Genomic DNA, 27899 nt, shown 5'->3' on the forward strand with positions numbered 1-27899 from the left:
AAAAAGGCACGCCGTGTCCTTGGGGGATGGGGGACTGACCTTGGTAAACGTGTACTTTAGTTTACATAGTCTCAAAAGAAACAACAAGAGAAAATAGGAAGCTTTTCACAAGTGTCTCTTTCGTTCGAGCACGTATAACCAATCCATTAAGAAAAGTGACAATCTTCCACAACCTTTAAGTCTGATTTGGTGTTCCTTTCTCGTAGTGATAGCAATTAGATCCAAACAATATTATTTCTCCAAGCTATTGTGTTCCAGCTAATTGGTTTCCAAGTTATATGTTCAGCTTAAATATAAAATAAATGCCCCAATTATATCTTTTGTGTGCTTAAATTATTTTTTGAATTATTTAGGTGTTTAATATTATAATTTTAGGTACATCGATTCTAACTGTCATTAAAAAAATACGTTAAGTGACACATGCCATAATATGATAATTTTAGAAATTTATTTAAAAAAACTTTAAAATATTTTATTTTTGAAAAAGTCCATGTTTTTCTAAAATACAAAAAAAAAAACCCAAACTCTTAAAATCTCATATTCTAGTCCAATTTACTTCAACCCTTGGTCATATCCAGCCACCCATTCATCATCGACCACCCACAAACTGATCACAACCCTTACTATCATCTCAAAGCCTAAAATTCTTAAGATCCTTACATTTCAATCCTCAATCCCTAAAATCCCAAATGCTTGATTCATTTAATTCCTTTAGTCGATCATGAAAATTAAGTGTTTAGCCGATTGTGGTAGCTGGCCGTTTGGCCGGCCATTTAATCGGCCGTTTCGCCGGCCATTTAATCGGCCGTTTCGCCTTTGGCCATTTGGCCGTGGAAAGGCTATGGAAGCTGGGGAAGGAGAGGGTGTGAGACGTTGGTTGGGAAAAGTTTGTTTTCTATTTAAATTTTTAAATAATATTTTTAATGTCAAAGAAAAATAAAAATTTTAAAATTTAAAGATAATTTAATGGGGTTTTATAAATGCCATTATGGCTTAGACATCTAAAATTGTGACGTTTTAAATATTAGATACCTAGTTAAATTTAAAAATAGTTTAGGCATAAATTTATAAAAACGGTATAGTTTGGACAATTATTTTATATTAAAGGCTTATGTTTAACCAGTTTTACATCCTACTGAACGCGGGAATCAAGATAATTTTAAAAAATAGGGTAAATGACTTATTTACACAACAATTCTTGTAATTTTGTTTTGGTCGCCTAATTATTTTTTTTTAAATCATACCTTAGTTACTTTATATTATATTTAATTTTTATTTTGATCACTCGTCGTTAAGTTTGACTATTGATTTAACAAAGGTACTAATGTGATATGGTATAATAATAGTTTTAGTCCTCAAAACTTGCACATTCTTTCAAATTTGTCATATTTGAAATTATTAAAAAAAAATTCACTTTATTCTAACATAAAAACTCTAGTTCCCTTCCCCAAATCATGATCTCCATGTCGTCCGAACACCCCTCGTCGACCCCTTACAGCGTGATTCAAGCTTTAGAACTATTGTGGCATATGAACAATGATTAGAGTCATTCCTAAGTATTTTTTGGCTCCGAGAAATAAAAAAAATTGCCCCTAATTCAAATGAAATTTAAGAAATACGTAATATATAATTTCTATTCAATTTTTTTATTAAATTAAACAAATAGTAATTCATTGTAATATAAAAATATCAAAAATATATTCAAGCAAACACTTAAAAAAATATTACCTTCGAACATTTGTTGATGCGAAATTGATAGAGAATCGGTAGCGAATGATGTGAACGTTGCTCTCCTCAAGGAAACAGACCTAAGAGCATTTTAGACTCGATGAAAGAACGAATGGCTTTCAATGGTGTTTAGGTATAGGCGGCAAGATTAGGGTTTTTGTAGGAACTTTGGTTATTGAAAAACAAGGGTAATGAAATCAAGGAAGATTAAAGAGAAGATAAACAAGGGTAATGAATTAGAACGTCAAACAAAACATGTAATAAAAGATATGGTCTTATCTTCCCTTTGTCCTTTTGCATGATACTGGACATAAGTATGTTGAGCATTTAATTTAGTTGAGTTAAATAAAAAAGCTAAATTGAGCTTAAGAGTATTATTTAAAGCATTAATTCAAAATATAATATTTTAAAAGTGTTGAAAACATTTTGATATTTCGATATAACAAATTAAGTTAAATGAATTTTAAGATTTTCCAAAATGATTTTCTAAAGTATGTTCGATAAATTTATTCGAATATAAAAACATTACTCCAAATATTTCAAAAATCATTTTTAATCCTTACTTAAGTGTAAAATTAAGTTTTAATCTTAAAACAATTTCAAAATAATCTTTCAAAGTATTTCGAACCATTTCAAACCCAAAATTTCCAGATTGCTCAGAGGGAACCGATTCCCTCCCATAGGGGGTACCGATTCCCCCTGAATGGTTTGACTCCGAGATTTCCAGAATGCTCGGAGGGAACCGATTCCCCCATAGGGGGTACCGATTCCCCCCTGTTCAACGGTCGAAATATTTGAATTTTATACTTAGGGAACCGATTCCCTATAAGGAGGAACCGATTCCCCCCACGCTCCAAGCTGTTTTATTAATTGTTTTCACACTAAAACGGCTATATTATCTTCATTAATTATCCCCAACGTTCAGAAGTGATTCAATGTGTATTTAAACAAGTTCCGAAGCCCTTGATCAGCAAGAAATCATAGAGAAACAAGAGAGAAAGCATCAAACACAAAGTTTGTGCAATTCAAGCCAATTTTCATTCAATATTCATTTTGCTTTCAAAGAACACTTATTGTGCTCATTTGTAATTTTCTTTGAGTGTTCTTTTCTTGTTCTAGAATTGTGCAAACATCTTACCTTGTGAGGTTTTCTTGTAAGTTTGCAAATTTGTAATCTTCTCTTTGGGAAAAAGAGCGTTCTCAAGAGTTGGGGTATACTCTTGAGGGAATTGTAAGGTTATCTCTTTGGCCTCAAAAGAAAGAACAAATTAGTGAATTTGTTGGAAAATCCTTAGTGTGGATAGCTAAGGTAGTGGACGTAGACTTTATTTGAGAAAGTCGAACCACTGTAAATCGCTGTGCAATTACTTTCAATTTTCTGCAAAAGCTTCCACAAAAATTTTAATTGCCAATTCACCCCCTCTTGGCCGATTCCGTCAATCGATTAACTCAACAATTGGTATCAGAGCCTAACTCATTTGAAGGTTTTATCGCCTCTTGAGTCGATTCGGGAAGAGTTATATCGATTATTAAAGTCATCAATGGCCTCCGCTTCAAACTTCGACTCCGGTCTCGATTCGATGCCTGTCAACAAGCCTCCTTTCTTCAATGGAGCTAACTATGCCTATTGGAAGAATAGAATGATGTACTTCATTCAAGCAAGTGACATAGGAGCATGGAATGCTGTAGAAGAAGGATACATCAAACCTCTCACTCATCCAAGGTTGTGGAGTGAAGGAGAGACAAGAATGTTCCAGCTCAACTCCAAAGCCATCCATATTATTTTTTGTGCTCTTGGACCAGATGAATACGGAAGAGTTTCATCGTGTACAACCGCCAAAGAAATATGGGACAAACTTCAAGTCACACATAAAGGTACAGATGAGGTAAAGAAATCAAAAATTAGTATTCTAACGCATAGCTATGAAAATTTTAGGATGAAACCAAATGAAGACATTAAAGCTATGACGGATAGATTTTCAACGATTGTCAATGGTCTCAAATCATATGGAGAGATCATATCAAATGAAAAGCTTGTGAGGAAGTTAGTCTACTCCCTCCCAAAATCATGGCAATCAAAGAAGATGGCAATCATCGAGTCTAAGGACCTATCGTCCTTAACTCTTGAAGAACTTATCGGTTCACTCCTCACTCATGAGATGATGCTCGAAGATGAGGTGGACCTTGATAAAGTTGAAGAGACACCAAAGGAAAAGGAGAAGAAGAAAAATATTGGAGTTGCTCTCAAATCCACAAAAGATGATAGTGATTCTAATAATGATGATGATGACGAGGAAATGGCATTGTTTGCCAAACGGTTCAGAAAAATGATGAGACCTTACCAAGGAAGAAAATTCAAACGAAACGAAGGCCTCAAAAATGAACCAAAAGAGAAGGACCCAATCATTTGCTATGAATGCAAAAAGCCGGGGCATGTCAAATATGATTGCCCACAATTGAAGAAAAAGGGTCAATCAAAGAATAAGCACAAGGCTCATGTGGCTACATGGAGCGATGAAGAAAGTTCCGATGAAGAGGAACAAGAAGTAGCAAACTTGTGCTTGATGGCATTCGGGGAAGATTCTAAGGTAACCTCTAACTCATCCGATTTTGATGATTTATCTTATGATGAGTTATTTGAGGAGTACAATGGGTTGGCTTCGGATTATGAGAAATTGTTTTTAAAATATAAAAATGATGTTTCAAAATTGAAAAATGAAAACAAACTCATATCTAAAACCAACAACGATCTTGAAAGTAAAATCAAAGATTTGCAAATCAAACTAGAAGAGTTTGAAAAGAAAAATTTAGATTTGCAAAATTTACTTTTAAAGATCAATGATGATCATCAAAAGAAAATTGATGATCTTAAAACTTCTTTTGATAAAGTTGGAACAAAACATTTTGAAATAGGTGGAAATTCAAAATCCAACTTTGTTAGAAAAAGTTTTAGAAACTACAATCATAGAGGTCCCCAAAGAAGCTCTAATAGAAAAATCATTAGAAGTATGTGGGTTCCTAAAGAACTCATTACTACTAAAGATAAAAATATCCTACACAAATGGATACCTAAGGGGACTAGGATTTTGGAAACTAATGAATATGGACCCAAAAGAATTTGGGTACCAAAAATCAAAAATTAATCTATGTTTATAGGGAAAGGAGCATTGCTACAAGGCACGGGAAACAAATTCAAACTCATGGTACCTTGATAGTGGATGCTCAAGACATATGACCGGAGACAAAAGCCGGTTCATTGAGCTTAACGCCAAAAATAGAGGAGAAGTGACTTTTGAAGACAATTCAAAAGGTCACATTGAAGGTATTGGTACAATAGGTAATACCTCTTCCATACAAATTAAGAATGTTTTATATGTGAATGGATTAAAGCATAATCTTTTGAGTATTAGTCAATTATGCGATAAAGGATTCAATGTCTTATTTGAAATTAATGGTTGTAAAGTTATTGACATTGCATCTAATCGGATTATGCTTATTGGTCATAGAATAGGAAACATTTACATGGTGCATTTAGATTATATTGATATGACTAATTTATGCCTAGTTGCTAAGGATGAGCATGATAGTTGGTTATGGCATAGGAGACTAGGTCATGCTAGTATGAGTGTTTTGCAACGGTTAATTCAAGGAGACTTAGTAAGAGGGTTGCCTAAGCTTAAATTTGATAATGATAAAATCTGTGATGCTTGTGCTAAAGGAAAACAAAAACGAGTTTCTTTTAAATTTATTAATGATGTATCAACTAGTAGAGTATTACAATTGATCCATTTAGATCTTTTTGAGCCAACTAGAACTACTAGCTTGGGAGGAAAACAATATGCTTTTGTCTTGGTAGATGACTATTCTAGATACACTTGGGTTCTATTCTTAAGTACTAAAGATGAAGCATTAGAAAATTTCATCACATTTTCAAAAATAATCCAAAACGAAAAAAGGTTACTCTATCACTAGTGTTAGAAGTGATCGTGGAACTGAATTTGAAAATCTTGGATTCATTGAGTTTTGTAATTCTAATGGTATTAGCCATAATTTTTCAGCACCTAGAACCCCTCAACAAAATGGAGTTGTTGAGAGGAAAAATCGAACTTTAGAAGAAATGGCTAGAACCATGCTTTGTGAAAATAATTTGCCAAAATATTTTTGGGCGGAAGCCACAAATACCGCTTGTTATGTTGTAAATCGAGTAATGATTAGGCCAATTTTAAAGAAAACTCCATATGAAATTCTCAAAAATAAAAAGCCTAACATTAGCTATTTTCACCCTTTTTGGATGTAAATGTTTTGTTTTAAACAACGGTAAAGAAAATCTTGGCAAATTTGATGCTAAAAGTGATGAAGGAATTTTTCTGGGTTATTCCTTAAATTCTAAAGCTTATCGTGTATTTAATAAAAGAACTTTAGTTGTAGAAGAGTCTATACATGTTGTTTTCGATGATAATCCCCTTCCGAGGAAGGATTCTTCTGTTAATGATGATGTAGGTATTGTACAAGCAAATGACGTTAGACATGACGTTGGAGAATCATCATCAAAGGAAGAAACAAAAGATGAGGAAACTCATGATCCCCTCGAGAATCCAACCATTGAAGAAAGGGAAGTATATTTTCCAAGAGAGTACAACTATGTCAAGGATGGTGAAATTATAGGTGATCCATCAAAAGGGATAACTACTCGATCTTCTCTTAGAAATATCTGTAATTAATTTGCATTTATTTCATGCATAGAGCCTAAGAACATCAAAGAAGCATTAAAAGATGAACATTGGATTATGGCTATGCAAGAAGAATTAAATCAATTTGAGAGAAGTAAAGTATGGACATTAGTTGAAAGGCCTAGTAATAAATCTACTGTATGTACTAGATGGGTTTTTAGAAATAAACTTGATGAAAGTGGTATTATAGTGAGGAACAAGGCTAGACTTGTTGCTCAAGGCTATACTCAAGAGGAAGGCATAGACTATGATGAAACATACGCTCCCGTAGCTAGGATGGAAGCAATTAGAATGTTATTAGCATTTGCATGTTTCAATGAATTTAAATTATATCAAATGGATGTTAAAAGTGCATTTTTAAATGGTTTTATAAAAGAAGAAGTGTACGTGGAACAACCTCCAGGTTTTGAAGATTCAAATTTTCCAGATCATGTTTTAAAATTGACAAAAGCTCTTTATGGTTTAAAACAAGCTCCTAGAGCTTGGTATGAAAGATTGTCAAATTTTTTTAATTGAAAAAGGTTTTTTAAAAGGAAATGTTGACACTACATTGTTTTTAAAGAGAAAATGTAAAGATTTATTAGTAGTTCAAATTTATGTTGATGATATAATATTTGGTTCTACTAATGATGTTCTTTGCCAAGAATTTTCTAAGCTAATGCAAAGTGAGTTTGAGATGAGCATGATGGGGGAGCTCTCATTTTTCTTGGGACTCCAAATCAAGCAAAGAAAAGATGGCATCTTCATTAATCAAGATAAGTATGTCAAAGATATGCTCAAGAAGTTTGGACTGGAAAATGGGAAACCTCATAACACTCCAATGAGCTCTTCAACAAAGCTTGACTTAGATGAAGGAGGTAAATGTGTGGATGTTAAATTATATAGATCCATGATTGGCTCATTGCTTTATCTAACCGCAAGTAGACCGGATATTATGTTTAACGTTTGCTTGTGTGCTAGGTTTCAATCATGTCCTAAAGAATCACATTTACTAGCTGTTAAGAGAATCTTTAGATACCTTAAGGACACTCCTAGTTTAGGACTTTGGTATCCTAGAGACTCTAGCTTTAGCTTGCATGCCTTTTCTGATGCGGATTATGGAGGATGCAAATTAGATAGGAAAAGCACCTCCGGTACTTGCCAATTCCTTGGAAATATGCTAATTTCTTGGTTTTCAAAGAAACAAAATTGTGTTGCATTATCTACCACTGAAGCGGAATACATTTCAGCCGGTAGTTGTTGTGCACAAGTTTTATGGATGAAACAACAACTTTTTGATTATGGAATTTAAGTAGGTACCATTCCTATCAAGTGTGACAATACTAGTGCTATTTGTCTCACTAAAAATCCCATCCAACACTCTAGAACTAAGCACATTGAAATAAGACATCACTTCATTAGAGACCATGTCACTAAGGAAGATATAGTTTTAGAATATGTTGATACTTTGCATCAATTAGCAGATATCTTTACAAAACCCTTAGACAAGGAAAGGTTTTGGACACTTAGAAGAGAATTAGGTTTAACTAACCTATCTTTACTTAGTGTTTAAAATAATTTAGCACTTTTAATAAATACTGAAAAATGCTTATAATAATAATTTTTGATTGCATTCTTGCTATTAGTTAGGGGGAGTTTATGATTCTTAATGAAAATTAATTTTATGTTCAAATAATGTTTAAAGATTAATTTAATTGCTTGAACATAATTATTTTTCAATATATGAGTTGCCTATACCACTAGAGAAGATTAATTTAGCATTTTATGTGCTTAAAAGTCAGATTTTAGCATTTTTGTGCAGAGGGAATCGATCCCCCCATGAGGGAACCTATTCCCCCTTTGAAGGGGAACCGATTCCCCCCACAGGGGAATCGATACCCCCTGGGGTTCTGTTAAATCGGGCAGAACACCCCAAAAACCCCAAAACCCTCATTTTTCTTCTTTTTCCGCCGTTTCTCACCCTCTAAGCACTCAAATCTCCATTCTTGCCTCAAATCATTGATTTTAATCGGAAATCACTTCAAATATCATCTCCTAAACTTGCAATCATCATTAAAATCGTGCAAACAACATCTAAATCCCCTCAATCTTCATCTTTCAAGGTAAATTTTTCTAAACTCTCTATTTCATTGATTTTGAACATAAGATTAGTTTTAATTAGTTCTAGGTTGAAATAATGATCGTGCATTGATTATTTAGTGATTAGAAACTAGATGTTACAACTAATTTCATCAAAAACACAAGAATTTTCCAAAATTTTTTAATTTTTCGAAATAAAAAAAATGTTAATTTTCAAATGATTGTGTTTTGATTAAATTATGCTGTTGTTATAAAAACTATACATATATTGTTTCTCAAAACCATATTTTTCAAAAGTTTTTCAAAAACTTTGCCCATTAGGATTGATTTAGAGAACCTTGAAATATTGAGGACTCATTTGAGTTTTGGGATTAATTGAATTGCATACATTTGTTTTTAAAATTGCAGGTTATCAATTCTATTCCGATTTCCTAAACCATGTCCAATCCTAAACGTGCTAGGTCTTCATCTAGTCGTTCTAGTCGTCAAACAAATCCTCCTCCTATTCCTCAAAATCCTATTCCAAATCTTGATCCTAACTTGACTATCCAAAATTCTTGTTTCAATCAACCGGGTCCTAAAGATTATCGTTATTGGTTTTACCAATATTTTGACTCATATAAGATTAGGGAAGAACGTATCCCATCTCTTCAAACTATGGTTGATATTAACTTTAAATATCTCCCTATCTTGCACGAATAGAAATTTGATAAACTTTTCGAACTTGAACCCATTGTCTATCATCAACTTGTTCGTATCTTCTACTGTAATGCCGTTTGTATCAAAAATCGTGACAAAACCAAAACCATAGGAGTGCATTCCTACCTCCTAGGTCAATATTTCCATCTTGATCCTGATTACATAGCCAATGCCTTAGGCTTGGATAATGAAGGTTTATCAAACGAAAAACAAGTTTTAGGCTCACGATATAAACGGAATGATAGTGCAAGTGTTTTAGATCTCCATGAGCGTTTTCTTCATCTTATGATCACTTGGTGGTTTCGACCATCCGGGGGTCGTTATTCTACTCTTAGAGCTTTAGACCTTTGGTGGTTGCATTGTTTTGAAAACAATATAAAAATAAACCTTTCCGAGATTATCTTTGCTGAGATCTTTGAAACCGTTAACTTAGTGCCAAATAAGAAACTCTGTTCTTCACTAGTTTACGGTTGTATCCTTAGTAATCTCTTTTCTAAAGCCGAACTCCGAGTTGGTCTAGATGCCTCATTTCCTCTTAAGAAACAAATCAATCTTATTTCTTTAACAAGAGCGGGATGGGTCAAAAATAAGGAAACCGGTGCATGGGTTCGATCTTCTACTCCGGGAGCTAGTTCTTCACAAGCTCCACCCGAAGCTGACGAAGATCCCGAGTTTGAACAATTAATGAGGGATATCGATGAAGCTGAAGAAAAACCTGAACAACCCGAGGAGCACGCACAACAATCGACTCAAATGCCTCCATATTTTCAATCCTTTATGGAGACATTTGATTTCCGTTATGCGACAATGGATTCGCGCTTTTCCTCTATAGAGTCTCATTTATCTACAATGGGAGCTCAACAATTAGAGATTCTTCAGGAGATGCGTGCAAACAATGAAGCAACCAATGCTCGTATTAATGAACTAACTCATGAAATGGCTGCTATGCGAGCCCGTTTTCCTCCTACCGATCCGGATGCTTGATTTTGTGTTTAGATTTAAAACTTTGAACAAAATGAATATTGTTTCAACATTTTGAATTGTTTGATTTTGTGGATTGTTGGATTTTGGATTTATGGATAGTGTGAACTTATATGTTTGGTGTGTTTTATTCGTTATTGCATCATTTACATCATTATTAGCAATATGACCAATTTTGCCATATCACATTATTTATGAATATTGATTACGGAACTAATGGATAACGTTTCTCTTAATTGTGATCTTAACAGCTTATGCATACATATACCTAATCAAATGGCTTAATATTTTTCACATTTATTTGAATCTTTTTGATTTAACAAAAAGGGGGAGAAGAAGTGTGTTTAATAAGTGTGTGTTTTTAAAATGATAAATGGGAAAAGTGTTAAAGTAAGGGGGAGTAATTTCAAAACTTGATTTCAAAATCTTAAAATTACTAAAATGTTTTGTTATATCAAAAAGGGGGAGATTGTTGAAAACATTTTGATATTTCGATATAACAAATTAAGTTAAATGAATTTTAAGATTTTCCAAAATGATTTTCTAAAGTATGTTCGATAAATTTATTCGAATATAAAAACATTACTCCAAATATTTCAAAAATCATTTTTAATCCTTACTTAAGTGTAAAATTAAGTTTTAATCTTAAAACAATTTCAAAATAATCTTTCAAAGTATTTCGAATCATTTCAAACCCAAAATTTCCAGATTGCTCAGAGGGAACCGATTCCCTCCCATAGGGGGTACCGATTCCCCCCTGAATGGTTTGACTCCGAGATTTCCAGAATGCTCGGAGGGAACCGATTCCCCCATAGGGGGTAACGATTCCCCCCTGTTCAACGGTCGAAATATTTGAATTTTATACTTAGGGAATCGATTCCCTATAAGGAGGAACCGATTCCCCCCACGCTCCAAGCTGTTTTATTAATTGTTTTCACACTAAAACGGCTATATTATCTTCATTAATTATCCCCAACGTTCAGAAGTGATTCAATGTGTATTTAAACAAGTTCTGAAGCCCTTGATCAGCAAGAAATCATAGAGAAACAAGAGAGAAAACATCAAACACAAAGTTTGTGCAATTCAAGCCAATTTTCATTCAATATTCATTTTGCTTTCAAAGAACACTTATTGTGCTCATTTGTAATTTTCTTTGAGTGTTCTTTTCTTGTTCTAGAATTGTGCAAACATCTTACCTTTTGAGGTTTTCTTGTAAATTTGCAAATTTGTAATCTTCTCTTTGGGAAAAAAGAGTGTTCTCAAGAGTTGGGGTATACTCTTGAGGGAATTGTAAGGTTATCTCTTTGGCCTCAAAAGAAAGAACAAATTAGTGAATTTGTTGGAAAATCCTTAGTGTGGATAGTTAAGGTAGTGGACGTAGACTTTATTTGAGAAAGTCGAACCACTGTAAATCGTTGTGCAATTACTTTCAATTTTCTGCAAAAGCTTCCACAAAAAATTTTAATTGCCAATTCACCCCCTCTTGGCCGATTCCGTCAATCGATTAACTCAACAATAAGTTTATTCAACAATAATTTATCTCTCTTCTTTTCGTGGCCTCTATCTTCTTTCCTCTTTTTTTTTTCATTTTCCCCATTTTTGCGAGTTTGTGTCATTTTTTATATGTCAAATCAAATTTTTTTTCTTTTTTAATTGTAATTAGTCGACGGTGGTATCAATTTTGATATTGATTGTTGACCGTCAGTTATATTTTCTTTTTATTTTTTTAATAAGAATAATTTTATCTTTATAATACGTTTATATCAGCCTTTATGGCACGTTTTTCATTTTTTTCTTGGTCGTTTGACCGTTCTTTCATTTATGATTTTTTGGGGTTAGATTTGACGATGCCACAATTGATCAATATGACGCTTATATGAAATCTTGTTGATCTTCCCTGTTATGGACATTCAGATTGAATTTGGATGCGCGATTTTACGTTTGTTAATAGTTTCTCAATATTCACAGTTCTAATTTGCAGTTCTTGGAAATCTTTCAATAGCTTAATTTTCTTTTGTGGTTCATTTACCGATGCAATCAAATTTATTCGTATATATTTTTGTTCGAGTCTTTTGATTGGATTTTTAACCTGTTCCATGTATGATCATTTTATGATTTAAAGTGCCTAATTTCAATATTATAAGAATAGTTCAAATTATGTATTTAGTTTACGATGATAGTTGTAAACTCTAATCGTAATTTCAAATATTTTCACTTTTTAATAATACTAGCAGCTTCTATTTAAAAAAGTTGATTCAACGATATAATATTTCAAGTATTGGCTCGATGGTATAACGTAAAAGGAAAGTCGATCCCAAAAATACAATTCAAATAGTTTTGAACTCAGATTTTATCATTTTTTTAATAAACATGTCAACATCCAACTCAAACGACTGTCATTTTTTTAACGAAAAATGATGAGTTCAAAAATATAAATATTCGAGTGACCATTTTATAACTATTATTAGAAGACTATTTTATGATTTTCAATAGTAAGATGACTCAACAAAACAACACCAACCATTTTGTACTTTGCCCTAAAATTTATTATAAAAAAGCATTAACGTTATATAGGCATTACAATTTATTGTCAAAAAAATAAATTTTATATTTAATAAAAATTATTATGTAAATACTATTTAATTTAATATTTTATTATTTTAAATTAATTATAAATATTAATTTATTAATTAAAAAACATAAAAATGATAAAAAAAAACAGTGAACTTTTTAGTAAAATGCAGACAAACATTGGATGTGAACAATTGTAATGGGCTTATTATAAATAAATAAATAAATAAAAATGAGAGATGGCTATAGACTTGAGCTGGTTAATAGGATATAATATATGTATTAGAATATTAAAATTGTCCGTCCAACTCAGTTGGTAGAGCGCAAGGCTCTTAACCTTGTGGTCGTGGAATCGAGTCCCATGTGGACAATTCATAATTTTGACTGTCGGAGGTTTCCCACAGAAGCTGCTCTCAACTTGGTGTTGGGAGCAACTTACTATCCTACCTCTCCCTTACTTCATTAGAATAGGGTTAGCTAATTTTTTTTATATGTATTAGAATGTTAGGGTTAAGGTTAGGGATGAGAAAAAATATATAACAAAAGATGTAAGAAATGCGTTCACACCCCCATACGATTAGGGGTGTATTCGGTTCGGTTCGGTTTTTACCAAAACTGAACCGAACCGAAATAAACGATTTTTCAATATTTAAACCGAAACCGAATAGTTAAAAAACCGAAAAAAAAACCAAAACAGGTTTTTTCGGTTCGGTTCGGGTTTTTTAACGGTTCGAGTTTTTCGGTTCGGTTCGGTTCGGTTTTTCGGTTTTTCAATGAAAAAATCACTTGAAACTATAATTTTTTTTACAAAAATTGCCTATTCGGTTCAATATGGAACAAATGGGTTCCATATGGAAAACTCGAACCGAACCGAATCAAAAAAATGAAGCCTTTAAACCGAACTGAAAACCGAACCGTTTAAAGCCAAACCGAACCGAACCGTTTTACTCGGTTCGTGTCGGTTTTTCGGTTTTCTCGGTTTCGTTGCTCACCCCTACATACGATATCACTCTGGAAACTTTGAGATCAGCTTGTCGACATGAATTATGATATCGTCTATCCGCGGTCGAACCGCGGCCTGAGGCTGAAGCGTCCATGTCACGAACTGATGAAGGATATGGTGGTTTAGGCCCAGCCGGCCACTTAATCTGAGCATTTATAATGGCCAATTGCAGGCTTCCTCCAGCTTCTCCAAGTGCATACTCGAATGGAGACACCCCGTACCTACAACAAATGACGATTAATAACTGCGAAAACCGAATGGTTCGCTATGGGAGATAAATGCATTTCCGATAAGCATCGTTTCGAAGATATTAACCCTTACATTATTGCATATAAAGTGCATCCCAATGACCAAATATCACTTCTCTCGTCAATATCTGCATCGCTCGGGCAGTCCCACAACTCGGGAGCTCGGAAAGGTGCTGAACAGTGCTCAGATGCCCATTCATGCAAACGAAACCCAAATCCAACATGAACACAGTGGAAGATGCACTAAGCCGATAGACAGAAATATGTGTCTTGAAATAAGCACCTGAAGCTGGAGAACTTCTGAACGAGAACGAATTTGTTTCCTCGCAGGACGAGCACTCCCGAAGTCCATCAATATTGCAAGAGGTGATTGCCCTTTTCTACGGGTTAAAAGAACATTTCCTGGCTTAACATCATTATGTGCATATGGAGGATCAAGACCATGCATATGTTTCAGTCCTGCACACAGCTGTGGAAATAGTTTGGTCTGGTTAAAAAGCTTACGATTCTTACTAATCCATGATAACATCAATAAATCCGAAAAAAAGAAAAGAAAAGAGTAAGTCTAAAGCATTAAATGTACAAATATTAGAACATTGCAGCTAGATGGTCAAGTACAAAGAAGACCATGAGATACATTGATTACATGTGCCGCATAGTTACAAATCCTTGATCGATAAATATTCAAGCCCTTAAGTGTATGTATTACATGAAGAATGGCATGAAATATGTCAAAACGGTAAGATCGTTTTACTCACCTGCCGGAATATTTGAAGAACATCTGAGGTAGAGAAGAACTCCTTTTTAGCTTTCATAGCATTCGAGTTGTAACTATGCGGCACATGTAATCATACACTTAAGGGCTTACGATTCTTACATCTTTGGTCTCAGTTCAGATGTAATTCAGATAAAACAAAATTGCATAAATTGGAACCCGGCGAACGAGAAGTCAGACCGTCATAAATAAAAAACACAACAACTCCATATAAATTCTGAAGTTATACCTCCAACGCTTTAAGTTTTCACAACAGAATTGAGACCAAAGATTGAACTGATCAACAGTTTTAGTTCTGTAACTCCAACTATAGTTTGGCAATCACTTAAAGGTGCACTTCTACACATACACGATTCGGTTTTATGAGATTATCATACTACTATTGTAACAAAGAAGAAGAAAAGGGCACAACTTCAGATCCATATCTAACCAATAAGCCAAGCCAAAATAACCCCAAACAACCTACCATATATTTTCATAGGAAATACCATAGCCGGCTTCAATTTTCCATAGACAAGATACCATAGTCAAGATAATCCATACATCCATTCACTATTTAAAAAAAAAGATATCACGCAGATAAACACAATCAAATTGCAACAAAAGGAAATCGCTTAAAACCATGAACCAAAGGATCAAACGAAAGCAACGAATGCACAAATCAGAAAGAGCAGGTCATGGAAAAATCATTCAAATAGAGAAATACCCAAATCGTAAAATCCTAAAAAAATATTAAAAAGAGAATTTTTGAGGGAGACGAACCAGAAAGATGAGAAGGGGCCTTGACTTTTTTTTCTAAGCCAGTAGCTGAAGCTGAAGAGGGATCGGATACGACTTCCTTCACCAAATAAACATAGGCGAACCCACCTTCGCCCAACTGCCTCACGATCCTGAACCGGTTGTCGTTGATCCAAACGTCCCCTCCGCCGTTTACGGCGTCGTATAATGCATTCAACCCTGAAAACGAACACCCCATTGCTTATTTGCTCTTCTTTTATCTCTTCAACTAAAGAAAAGAAAAAAACCTTTCTAGATCTTCAAGCTATCATTTTTTTTCTCCAGCTTTTGAAACATTCACGAGACTGTGATTTGTGTATTAGAATTTAGGTCTGAGTTTGACACTCCACTTTTTCATTCTTCCACTCCGCTGTTTACGTTGGAATTGGCTATTGTCACTTTTATGCGACTGCTCACATCAAAATCTGGCGCCACTCCCTCGCGCTTTCATTTTTTATTTTAGAATTGCTCTGATTTAATCTGATCCGTCCATTTGGATGACCCAGTAGACACGAGTACACAAACTTATTGCCTAAGGTTGAATATACAACTTTGCTCCTAAATTTGACATTTCTTTAAAATTCATCCCTGAAATTTTTTAGGTCAAATCACCCACTTAAGGTAGGAGAACATGACGTAAGTTAATCGGTGGTTTTTCTTAACTTTGCACTCTCTTATCAGTGAAGTCGTTCAACGAGTTTTACGACATTTAAATTGAGACACTATTATCAGGACGCAACATGTTTTTTTTTTCTTCGATTCTAAGATTTCGTCCTGATTAATCCAAATCAATTCATGTCATACACATGGCTTTGATGGACAAATCTCTTAATGAAGATTTTCTGCGTACACAAAATCTGAAACTCGATACATACTTAAAATATATCAAATTGCTTATCACTCGAACTCGAGACATACACAATATTTTATGTCAAGGTTGTAAACTTTAAAAAAAACTATATTAAAAATTTAAAGGGTAAAACTACACAATTTCAAGGGTACAAAATTATATCATCAATAATAAAAATATTAAAAAAATATTAAAATTACATTAAAATTTAAAAATTTTAGAATTGCGACGGTACTTAGTCACCCTTCAGTCCATTCTGGACTGTTGTATTTATTCATTTAAAACCCAAATGTTTAAAAAGTACTCGAAGCATGTGAGTATCCATTGACAAATTACTGAAACTTTTGTGTTGGTGTATAGGTTTGTAAAAATGGTGTTTTATTGATACAATACAACCCAAATCTTCTGCTGCAGAAACTCAGCCACCGAATCAAACAAGGACCGCCAGTTTTCCCGGTCGAAGTCTCAGGCAGCCGGGTGTTGCTGAGTAATGCAGTGTATATTTCCGCCTCCCAGGACGATTTCTCGAGCACCCTCGATTCTTACAACCTGCATTCAGTCAAGAGAACAGCATCGGGCTTCGATACGAGTATGTTATGCAAGCCGGGTGTGAGTGTCAGATACGAGTATGTTTAGTTCTTCAAAGTGTTTCTATGAGGATTGTATCCCGAACAGTCGTGTCCGGGCATAAAATAAAGAGTCGGAGTAGCATTGGTGGAAAATACCAAAGTTTACTCTGACCTCCCCAGCTATTGAAATTCCAATCGATCCCGGCAACCTTGTGCTCGGTATTATCCGAATTCACTCCACTTTTCCTTACAACAAACTGCAAGAAGGGAAAAAATATATTACTAACATATTTCAGTAAGAAAAATGCAGTTCTAGACTATAAAAGTGAATCCAAGTTATTTACAAATTCTCTCTATGTAGTCATACTTTTAATAAATTAAAATAAATTTAATCTTCCAATCGAATGATGTCACAGTCATTAGTACTATTTGTCGTGTCGTGGGTCACCATTCAATTGGAATGCTAACTTTATTTTATTTTATTTTATTTTAATTTAACAATGGAAAGCAAATTGTGGAAAATAAATATATTAAATTAAAATAAAGTTAGTTCTCCAATCAAATGGTGACACATAGCACTAGTGACACGTGATATCATTCGATTGGAGATTAAATTTATTTTAATTTATTATAAGTATGCCTACATAGAGAGAATATGTAAATAATAAGGATCAAATGTGTGATTATACCAAAATATCACGTCACTTAATCTGTTAACTGTTAACGACAGTTAACCCGTGGTGACCGCATCTTAAATAAATAAAAACAAAAGTGATTGTATCTTAATTAAATAAAAACGAAGGTGACCATATCTTATGTATTTTGAAATTAGTGACCGAAAGTGGACAAACACAAACACAAGTGATCATCCGTGTAGTTAACCCTAAAAAAGTTAAATTATGTATTTTTTTAAAATTAGTTGTTTATCAAATAAAATTTTAAATTATTATATAAACTATTTTAAGTATTTAAATTATTCTTCAATTATAATAAATATTTAAACTATATTTTTTAACATATATAAATTATTTTTATCAGGACTCATATCTAATTTTGTTTAAAACATTAATATCCCAATTATCATAAAATTTTAATTAAATAATAATAAGTTTATATGTAATAATTTAAAGACTAATATTGATTAAAAGAAATCTGAGGTTTAAGCTTTGTTTGTACCATTGATGAGCTTTTCAAACGTTTGCATTGCTATAATTTTCATAAACCACTTAATTTGGGCTTTAGAAAACTCAAACTCACATCATTTTACACTCGTATTCGATTCATTAGTCAATTAATTTATATCATATATTATAAAAGTTCGTTATAAAAACAATTCTCTAAACTCAATTTATTTACAGAGATTCATTATAAAAACGATTATTCTAAATCAAAACTATTCTATTCACGGTATCGGGATTCAAACTCATCATCTAATTTTGCTTAAAAAAAACTAGAACCTTATACAAAGAAAAACTAACATGATTTTAACACTTAACAGTACTTGATTTGAGGGAAGGGAAAGAACATGTTCAAAGGGAAATAAAACATGTTACTGATTAAAGACTCAAAAGGGTTTAAGAAAAACAAAATGCTGGTGACAGAGCACCACACCCTGAGATGCAGAAAATAAGAATGGCAACAACAGGACACAGCATGTTGGTCTCTTGGTAATTAAAAAAGGGAGGATGTAAGCTCGGATATATCCGATACTATCTGGCCATAATCGGCCTTTATCTTTTCTTGTTCCTCGGGGGCGAGTTCGCCTTTGGCGGGCTTCGTTAACACCAGAACACAGCATGTTGGTCTCTTGGTAGCTCCCGCCGTTGCAAGATCCTGAAAGTGGCGGAAGAAACTACTCAAGCAGTGTTCATCATCTACTTAAACCGAAAACCGTAACTCGAAATCCGCCAAAGACCCTTTAGTCATGCTTAGTCTTACATACAGTTAAGAGTCAAATTGCAGCATCCATAGAAGCAATTGGCTATCCATGTGAACAAGGATTATGTTCTAAGGTTTTGGATAGGCAAGCAGGAGAACCACTTTAAAAATGTAGTGCAACCAAATTAGACAAATACCAGAGAGGAGGGCGGAGGACGGAGGTCCGAACTTACTTCTTTCGAAGAAACATAAACATAGGGAATCTCAGCCTCTTCACACATAATCGGGAGATGAGTTATGACATCAATAGGAGATATGTTTCCAGCTATAACACATAATCTGCATTCAAAAAAAAGATTGAAGAAACATGACTCTCTCAAATGTTATAAACCAGCTACATCACATGTTAAGGTATGAAAAGACAAACTATAAGAACATGCAAACAACTAGGGTTGTAAACCAGTCGAGTCAAGCTCGAGTATTGTTGAGAACGACTCAATTCAAAAAGTTTAAGATTGAATTCGACTCGACTCCAAAGATCACGAGCTTAAAATTATCAAACTAGACTTGGCTCGAAAAGTTTAAACTCGAAACATTCTCAGACTTAACTCGATTGAAGACCAAATCCGAGCTCAATTCAAGCTCAAACCTGAACCTTTAGTACATAAAAACCTTATATTATACTTTGAAAAACTAAAAAATTATTTTTTCAAGTTGCTAGCAAGCTTTTTTTATTAATGTATCAAGTAACTTGCTTTGGCTCATTAAAAACTGAGTAGTGTTCTCGAATGTATTTGATTTGAGTGTTGACCAAACTTTGATCGAATCTTGAGTAAGTTGCAAACAAATGATTCTAAGTCCATGAAACTTACATTGGCATTCAAACGAACACATAATGGTCACACGAGTTCACTGACTAATCGATGCTTATAGAAAGAAAAGTTTACCCTTTATGGCCACGCCTAATGCTTTTGACGACTTCCTTTACTCCTCTCTTCAAGCACTTGTGCTCAGATGCTGCAACAATGAAAGATCAGCACATTGAGAACTCAAACACAAAACAATCTATAATATCAAGAAACCGTCATTTTAAGCACAAATTCCACCATTAGAACTTAAAACCCCCACACAGGCTTTAAAGTTAAAAATGAAAAGACCCAAAGCGGAGTTTCATGAAAACGATTGATTTTATATCATAAAAAATGGGAAACCTTTGCGGACGAGCTTAAGGGTTTTCTTGGAGAGCTTCTTGCCAGCAAGGGGCTTTGCGATGGGAGCAATAGCTAACATCTTCTTCCTCTCCTTCTCCTTCTGATGCGACTTTTCCACTTCCCTATCGCTTCCCATTTGCCTCTCTTTTCTCTTTCTTTCCGCCAACGACTGAAATAAACAGGGGAAAGATGGGCAGAAACAGAGCAGTTCAAGGATCAAGGTTAAAAAGAGGGTATAATGTGAAAGAAACCATATGAGGAAATTAGAGTTTTTGTATGTTGAGGGTTTAAGCTTTCTTTGTACCCTAATGGGCTTTTAAGACATTGGCATTGAACTGTTTAATTTGGGCTGCCCAAGACTTATTAACATTGGTGTTTGATAGAGTACGACTAGGGTTATTTTGATCGTAGACGGGTTAATTATTTAGCCCAATACGATACCAACTTTTTTATTTTAAAGATTACGGTATTTATTACAATAGCTTAGAAATTATCACGTGAATATGACGAATTTTAATAAAATATATTTTATTAAAATTTGTCACTATGATGTGACAAAATTTAATAAAAAATATATTTTATTGAAACACGTCACTTCTAACCTATACTCATTTTTTCAGTTTAGTGTTTAACGTTTATTTTGTTCTAGTTTGGTACCTAACGTTTCATTTCGTTACTCAAAATGGGTCAAACCATAATGAACCGTTAAGTTTGACTGTTAACCCATTAAAAATTTCACATAGGATATTTTTCAATATTAAAAATGACACCCTAAACCCAAAACTTTAAGAACCTTCCTTTCAAACTCTAAATTTACCCATCACTACCTTTTGGAGATAAGGGACAACGATGGAAAGTTAAAATAATTTGGGAATTTTTTGAGGCTTGGCTCTGTCAGTTGGGATTTAGGGATTTTAAAATAGAGAAAATAACCTCAGTGAAAAAAAAATGCCTTATAATATACGATTTTAATCAACTTTTTTTGGATTTACCAAAATGACCAACAAAATCGCAATGCGAAATAAAAATCGCAACGCGATCTCCAGAATCGCAAATTAGTTCCCAGAATCGCAACTCGATTATGAAGAATCGCAATGCGATAGTACAAATTCGCATTGCGATTTTCCAGAATCGCAACGCGAACATATAAATCGAAACGCGATTCTGACTATCGCAACGAGTATCCGTAAAATCGCAACGCGTATCCATAAATAGCAACGACAATACGTAAAATCGCAACGCGTATCCGTAAATAGAAACGACAATACGTAAAATCGCAACGCGTATCCGTAAATCGTAACGATAATACGTAAATCGCAACGCGTATCTGTAAATCGCAACGAGAATACGTAAATCGCAATGCGTATCCGTAAATCGCAATGCGAATACGTAAATCGCAATGCGAATCTGTAAATCGCAACGAGATTCTGACTATCGCAATACTGAATTTTAAATTCGCAACTCGATTTCTGAATTCGCAACAGGTTTTAATTTCACAACACAAATGTTTTGGGTATATAACTACGCATCAGCAGTAACTCATAACCTAAATCCCTAAATCGCAACCCATTCCATCTCCATCTATCACTCTCTCCGGCGACATCCGTTCCTATATCCAACGACATCCTTCCCCATCCAGTAACAGGTTTTAGTTTCGCAGCTCGTTTGTTTAGTAAATTAATTTACAATAATGAAATCATCTAATGTTGATCATGTTTGGATAGATTTGTGTTTTGGAGGGTCATGGGAGAATGTTCATGATGTTTTACAATATATGCCTTTACCCATGAATCTTCAACTAAAACTGTCATTAAAAAAGTTAACTTATGAAACTCTAATGTTACGTGTTGCAAATAAATTGAATTTAGAGCCCCTAAGTGGATTTAGGCTATCTTATCTGAGAAATGGTAAAGTTTATTTGTTAACCGACAATGAAGATGTTGAACGATTCATTGCTTATATTAGTGTTTCAAGTGATGATGTTACATTGTATGTTGTTGAACCTAGAAGTAGTGAAGTTGGGTCAGTAGCGGGTAGTAATCAACTAAGTTTTTCGACCCCAGTTTATGGTGCTCAAAATTTAATGGTTCTACCACAATTTCATCACCAAGCAAATATTGTTTCACCACATTTCCAATACCAAACACAATCTCAAAACCCACAACCTTTCCCTAATCCAAATCCCAATAAACTTTCAGCACCAAATTTTGGTTTTCGTATTGACCAGTTAGACGATGATGAGCCAACAGAAAAAATTGTGAGTACTAGTCGGTATTCAAAATTTGATCTTGGTCAATACCCGGACTTTAATCTTGGTCAATACTCGGATTTTGATGATTTTTCAGAAGAATAAACAGACCCTGCGTGTAATGATTTTGATATTGGTCAATACCCGAATTTTGATGATGAAACAGCCGTTGCCGAAGAAGATGTTATTGATGATAATGAGTAGGAAGTTACGACTGTAAATGAACATTTTGAACATCCATTCTGTAATTCATATAACACTGAAGAAGAAAAAGAAGAAGAAGAAATCCCCAAAGAAAAGTCCCCGAAGAAAATGCCACGGGAGTATAACCGGAATATGCCAGAATTACTTCAGATACCGGAAGAAGAGTTGGTAAAGATAGCAGTTAATTGTTACACAAAAATTATTCGTATCAAGAAAGATGATTGTTTTGATACAAAGGAAGACTTGAAGATAGCTTTGTATACGAAATGTGTGGAAGATGGCTATCAACTAAAAGTTAACAAATCAAGCAAAGATCGTTTCGAAACAAGGTGTATGATTGACAAAAACTGTATGTGGCGTATGATTGCAAAGAGGATAAAAGATTGCGAAATGTTTCAAGTTAGGACTTTTATTGATAAACATACATGTTCAAGAACCCCGTTGCGATTTTCATTTCTCTCGTTGCGATAGTCATTTTCGTGTTGCGATTTTCATTTTCATGTTGCGATTTTAAGTTTAGAAACTATTCTTCTTCTGTAACTTGAAACTTTAATGGATTGCATTACTTCAACCAAAAGATAAAACAAAGACAAATACTAACTTCACAGGGTTAAAGACTAAACAGTTTAGCAGTATTGACAGCAATCGAATGAATTTAATAAGAAATCTAAGTGAAATGGTTAATCTATTATTGAAATTACCAGTAAACTTATCATCAATTTCAATATGAAAAACCTAAAATAATGCAAAAATTTCAAAATAAAAATAAATAAAAAAAACTAACCCTCGGAGGTTGATTTTCCATTTCTGAATAATTGTGAGGGATTTCTGACCGTGAATGGTTATGAGGGATTTCGCCGGAGATGGGGACGGAAATCTTCGAAGATGGGGACGGATTTCATCGTAGAGAGTGAGAGATGGAGATGAGACTGAGTTGTGATTTTTTTAGGTTTTAGGTTATGAGTTGCGATTACGGGATATACTGTGGACGGTTCAGTGTTCCGATAATTAATATTCGTGTTTAGAATTTGAAAATAAAATACGCGTAGCGATTATAATGGTGCTTTAAAAATCGCGTTGCGATTTACGGATATGCGTTGCGATTTTACGTATTGTCGTTGCGATTTACAGATACGCATTGCGATTTACGTATTCTCATTGCGATTTACAGATACTTGTTATTTACGTATTCTCGTTGCGATTTACGGATACGCGTTGCGATTTTACGGATACTCGTTGCGATAGTCAAAATCGCGTTGCGATTTATATGTTCGCGTTGCGATTTTTATATTCGCGTTGCGATTATGGAAAATCGCAATGCGAATTTGTACTATCGCATTGCGATTCTTCATAATCGCGTTGCGATTCTGGGAACTAATTTGCGATTCTGGAGATCGCGTAGCGATTTTTATTTCGCATTGCGATTTTGTTGGTCATTTTGGCAAATCCAAAAAAAGTTGGTTAAAATCGTATATTATAAGACATTTTTGGTCACTGAAGTTATTTTCTCTTTAAAATATGATCTCGTATACTTTAAAAGATATTTTTAATAAAATAATTCATAACAATGGTAGGCTTACCAAAGGACGTGGGATCAAATCCTTTGAACCATAAAATATGTATTATTATTTTTTTTGCTTGCCAATAATGGGAAAATTCAGGGTCGAATCCCTGGACTTCCCGAGAATTCGAAATTAACCTAAACTTTTGTTGAAACTTGTAATTTGATTCCCAAAGATAACTAATTTAAATTGAAAAACCAAAGAAAATTGGGGTGTGATAATGATTACTCTCGACAAGGCTTTTCCCAAGGTCTGTTTCATTCAATGAGTCTTATTCAACAGATTGACCTTGGCTCTTAAGCTTCTCCGGTGACACTCTAGTAGACATTTCGTCGGAAAACTTTTCCGATGAATCACACTCAGAGTTTTTATCCTTCATAACTACTTCATATTTATCCTCAAATACGAGTGGCCCTGAGGCACTAGCTTTCGAGTCAGGAACCAGACACCTCTTTACAGCTGTAGCGGACGGTCGGATTCTGAAATATCAGGGTCCGACCATCAGCTTTGTCGATTTAGGATTTGTTGCTCCTAACTAGTTAATCTTTAATTTTTTTTCCTCATGCACAAGTTTTTGATTTTGGGATTGGGATATATATGTTCATATCATTTTCAACATGTGGAATGTTTTTTTTGAGTAGGTCGATATTGATGTGCGATGGCACGGACATGCCCCATCTGAATCCAAGTTGTGGAAGGTTAGTAGGGATGGCGTTGCACCACCAAACGAACATGTTATATGTTTGAGATGCGTTTTTCGGATTCAGAGTGTTGGGTCCGAAAAGTGGATTGGCAACCATACTTTCCACCGTCGCCTATGGCGAAACTTATCGTTTCTGCGACGGTGTGGATGTCCATCAACCAACCAGAAATGTCTGCTTCACTGATGTCAGTGTTGTATATGATATAAAGTAAATTACCTATCTATTGACCTACTAATCCAGGTTAAGTACTACATACTACATCATATGAGCGAAATATGAACATTTCTGTAATGTTGCAGACAATTCGAAACAACGACAAATGTTAAGGATTCGACGGGGAGGTTGCTAAAGTGCGACGTCGGAAACAACGAAGTAACAGTGTTGTTAAGGAATCTTTCATTTCCAGGAGGGGTTGCAGTTGATGATGATGAAGAATTCGTCCTAGTTTCCGAGTTCATCGGAAATAGAACTCAAAAGATTCAGGTCCAAGGCCGTAACCCATACGAATCCGGCATCGTAAACACTCGGCCGATACCAGATAACATTAAGAAGGTAAGATCATATGGTTTCTGGATAGCGGCAACGAGGATATATTGACGTACACAATCGAGTTTGCTTCCTGTAGGAGAATGGATAAATGCAAGTGGAAATCGTATAGTGAAGTTCAGGAGTTTGATTGTAAGTTTTATGTAGCATCACCGTTTGTGGATTTCATTGGTGTTTATGAGCATTCAAATTGAAAAAAACCTGAAACTGAAATTAATATTATGATTCATATAGTCTTTGTCAATAACATTAGTAAGAGGATTCACCTATCTACTATTACGAAAGCGTTCATAGAGTATGGTACAGTGTCGTACGTGTTCATTGCTTTTAGAAGCAGAAGGAGACTATGTGATGGATCCACGTTTGTGTTTGTTAGGTTCAGAAGCAAGCATGATCCACGTTTGTGTTTGTTAGGTTCAGAAGCAAGCATGAAGCCAGTTTTATGGTTCGGAGGGCGGATGGGAGGTTGATGGATGGGTATATAATTAAAGTTTATCATATTAAATTATCGAAATCAAAAAGCAACAAATATGTATTTGGTAAATCAGTGAAGAGGGTGCGGAAGCCGGCTCTAAGAGATACCAGGTCTTGCAAGGTCGTTTTGGGTGGTCGGAATGATGTAGGTAGTCGGTCACAGGAATTTGTATCAACGAATACACAATTTAGGATAGTAGATTCGGGTGCAATGTTCCATGTCAGTTTTTCGGAAGCTCGCTCTCCTTTCTTAAGTCGGAATAGTCAAGTTGTAGGTTCGAATATAGTGGTTCCTAAGAATGAATTACAGTGGAGAGAGTGTTGTCTGGTTGATAAAATCATAAAGATGTATAATGAGGATATCATTCATACAGCTTTTCAAGCAGAAGGGTTTGATGTAAGGGTTAGTATTAGGCTCGATCTGCTGGTGGTTATACAGTTTAATGGGGCTATGGAGCGTATGGCATGCTGGAACAGTAGAGACGACTGGCTTCAAACCTGGTTTGACGAACTGGAATTTTTAAAAGGGTATGAGCAGAGACTCAAAAGAAAAATATGGGTTATTTTAGTATATGTTCCATTATTAGTGTGGAGCAATTATTTCTTCAATGATTTAGGGAACTTGAGGGGTTCTGTTCTTTCAATCCATGAAGAAACGAGTAATAGAGTCCGTTTCGATGAAGCCATATTGCTTTTGAAAGTACAGTATGCTTCGATAGTACCAGAGAAATGTTCTGTTATCATTGATGGTAGGTTTTTTTCCATTAAAATTCTTTCAGAAGTTCATGAAGATGATAGAGAGTTCATTGATGACACTTCGGCCGGTGGTGGAGCGGTGAACACAACTGTTGACGGTGATGAGATGTTTTTTAGGTTGCAGGAGGGTTCTGTTACAGATGTTGGTTTCGAGGTAGCCTTTATTGAAGATAGTTTCAATGAAGCACTAAGTAAGAGGTGTGATGATGGTGTTATGACATGCAGATTCCCGCATGATATTCCTTTTGTGGGAAATAAGGAGGTTGTCGGAGATGGTTTATTCAAAGTACCCAGATTGTCTAATGATGGGCCTTTTTATCTGTTGGTGGATGATAGCATCGGCTTAGTTGGTATTAATAGAGAGCCAGCCCATATTGGAATGTCCCAATCCTTTTCCAGTAGTTATAGGTTATTAGAAGTTCCTATAGTAGAAGTTTCTGCTATTCAAGGCATAGTGGAAGGAAATCGGGTAGAAGCATCTTCGAGTATCAAAGTGAAAATTCCTTTCAAGTTAGAAGGAGATAAAAATTCTGCTGTGGGCTTGTTAGAGAACGGTGGTAGCAAAGTTTCACTTCTGCAGATTGGTAGACAGGATCGTTGTAGATTTAATGCCTTTAGAAAAAAGAAGAAGAATAGTACGGAGGGTAGCAGGGAGAGGTTTAGTTCCGGAAATGCTCAGAATTGGGTTGGTCCTTCCAGTGGGTATTTTCGTCTGGCCACCGGGGAGTGAAAATGAAGTTGTGGCAACCTGAGCTTTGGCGGATTCTTTGGGCGTGCAGTTTGGAGCTACAAGGAAGAGGGTGCTTGAGAGATTGGAGTCTACTTTTCTATTTGGAAACTAAAGTTGTGAGTTTACCTGTTTGGGCCAGATGGTTAGTATTGAGAAGTATTCGATCCCTGGAATTTTGTTTCGGTCCTAGTTCGAGCCTTCCGGTAGCTTCTGCATTCCTTTGAAAGTTCTGCAAGCACTTGTTTCTTTCTATTTTTGGGGGAATGCAAGCTCTATTTCGAGCTTCAAGGCAATTTTTATTGGTTTTGGTTCAGCAAGTGAGTATCCATTTCTTAGTGCTTTGTCTTCGGTCAAGTTCAGGGTGTTGTTGTTGGTTCGTTCTGGTGCTAAGGTTCATTCCACTGGTTTTGGTGTATGCGTATGTTTCTCAGTGTGTCCTCTATTCATATTGTTGGTTGTCTGTGTTGGTCTTATTATGTGTTGGATTGGAGATTGTGGTAGGGCATGGGTATAGTCTGGATGATGTTAGAATTTTATGTGTATTTGTTCTTTACCACCCCAAGGTACACTCTTTTC

At 34.7% G+C, this 27899-nt stretch overlaps 3 protein-coding genes across 3 annotated transcripts in view; 1 reads left to right on the forward strand and 2 right to left on the reverse strand.

The window, feature by feature from the left end:
- Window positions 1-20279, reverse strand: part of LOC120209649 (H/ACA ribonucleoprotein complex subunit 2-like protein) — a 28899-nt gene extending 8620 nt beyond the window's left edge. The window contains exons 1-4 of the mRNA XM_039208596.1: window positions 20100-20279; window positions 19836-19905; window positions 19122-19227; window positions 18676-18843 (exon numbers count right to left, since the gene is read on the reverse strand). Of these exons, the coding sequence (XP_039064527.1) occupies window positions 18682-18843; window positions 19122-19227; window positions 19836-19905; window positions 20100-20235 (474 nt within the window). The 5' untranslated portion in view covers window positions 20236-20279 and the 3' untranslated portion in view covers window positions 18676-18681. The remainder of the gene's footprint in view (window positions 1-18675; window positions 18844-19121; window positions 19228-19835; window positions 19906-20099) is intronic.
- LOC120209604 (serine/threonine-protein kinase ppk13-like) lies at window positions 13784-15916 on the reverse strand. Its single transcript, XM_039208566.1, is given in 6 exon segments — window positions 13784-13900; window positions 13902-14012; window positions 14113-14237; window positions 14323-14508; window positions 14798-14870; window positions 15573-15916. Coding segments are annotated over 6 exon segments (819 nt in total). The 5' UTR covers window positions 15791-15916; the 3' UTR covers window positions 13784-13794.
- A 4503-nt stretch (window positions 20280-24782) lies between the features above and the next one.
- Window positions 24783-25414, forward strand: LOC120209606 (strictosidine synthase-like). Its single transcript, XM_039208567.1, has 3 exons — window positions 24783-24811; window positions 24881-25024; window positions 25117-25414. The coding sequence occupies exons 1-3, from the start codon at window positions 24783-24785 to the stop codon at window positions 25412-25414; spliced, it is 471 nt and encodes a 156-aa protein (XP_039064498.1).
- Window positions 25415-27899: the final 2485 nt, after the last annotated feature.

The sequence above is a fragment of the Hibiscus syriacus genome, unplaced genomic scaffold (assembly GCF_006381635.1).
Source record: "Hibiscus syriacus cultivar Baekdansim isolate YM2019G1 unplaced genomic scaffold, ASM638163v2 tig00019423_pilon, whole genome shotgun sequence".
NCBI classification, from domain to species: domain Eukaryota; kingdom Viridiplantae; phylum Streptophyta; class Magnoliopsida; order Malvales; family Malvaceae; genus Hibiscus; species Hibiscus syriacus.

Bases quoted from the DNA above. Each gene is read 5' to 3' on its own strand.
- LOC120209606 (XM_039208567.1), top strand. From the start codon at position 24,783: ATGCCCCATCTGAATCCAAGTTGTGGAAG. The intron at 24,812-24,880 runs GTTAGTAGGGAT...TTTCGGATTCAG, and splicing joins CTGAATCCAAGTTGTGGAAG to AGTGTTGGGTCCGAAAAGTG. The intron at 25,025-25,116 runs GTAAATTACCTA...GTAATGTTGCAG, and splicing joins AGTGTTGTATATGATATAAA to ACAATTCGAAACAACGACAA.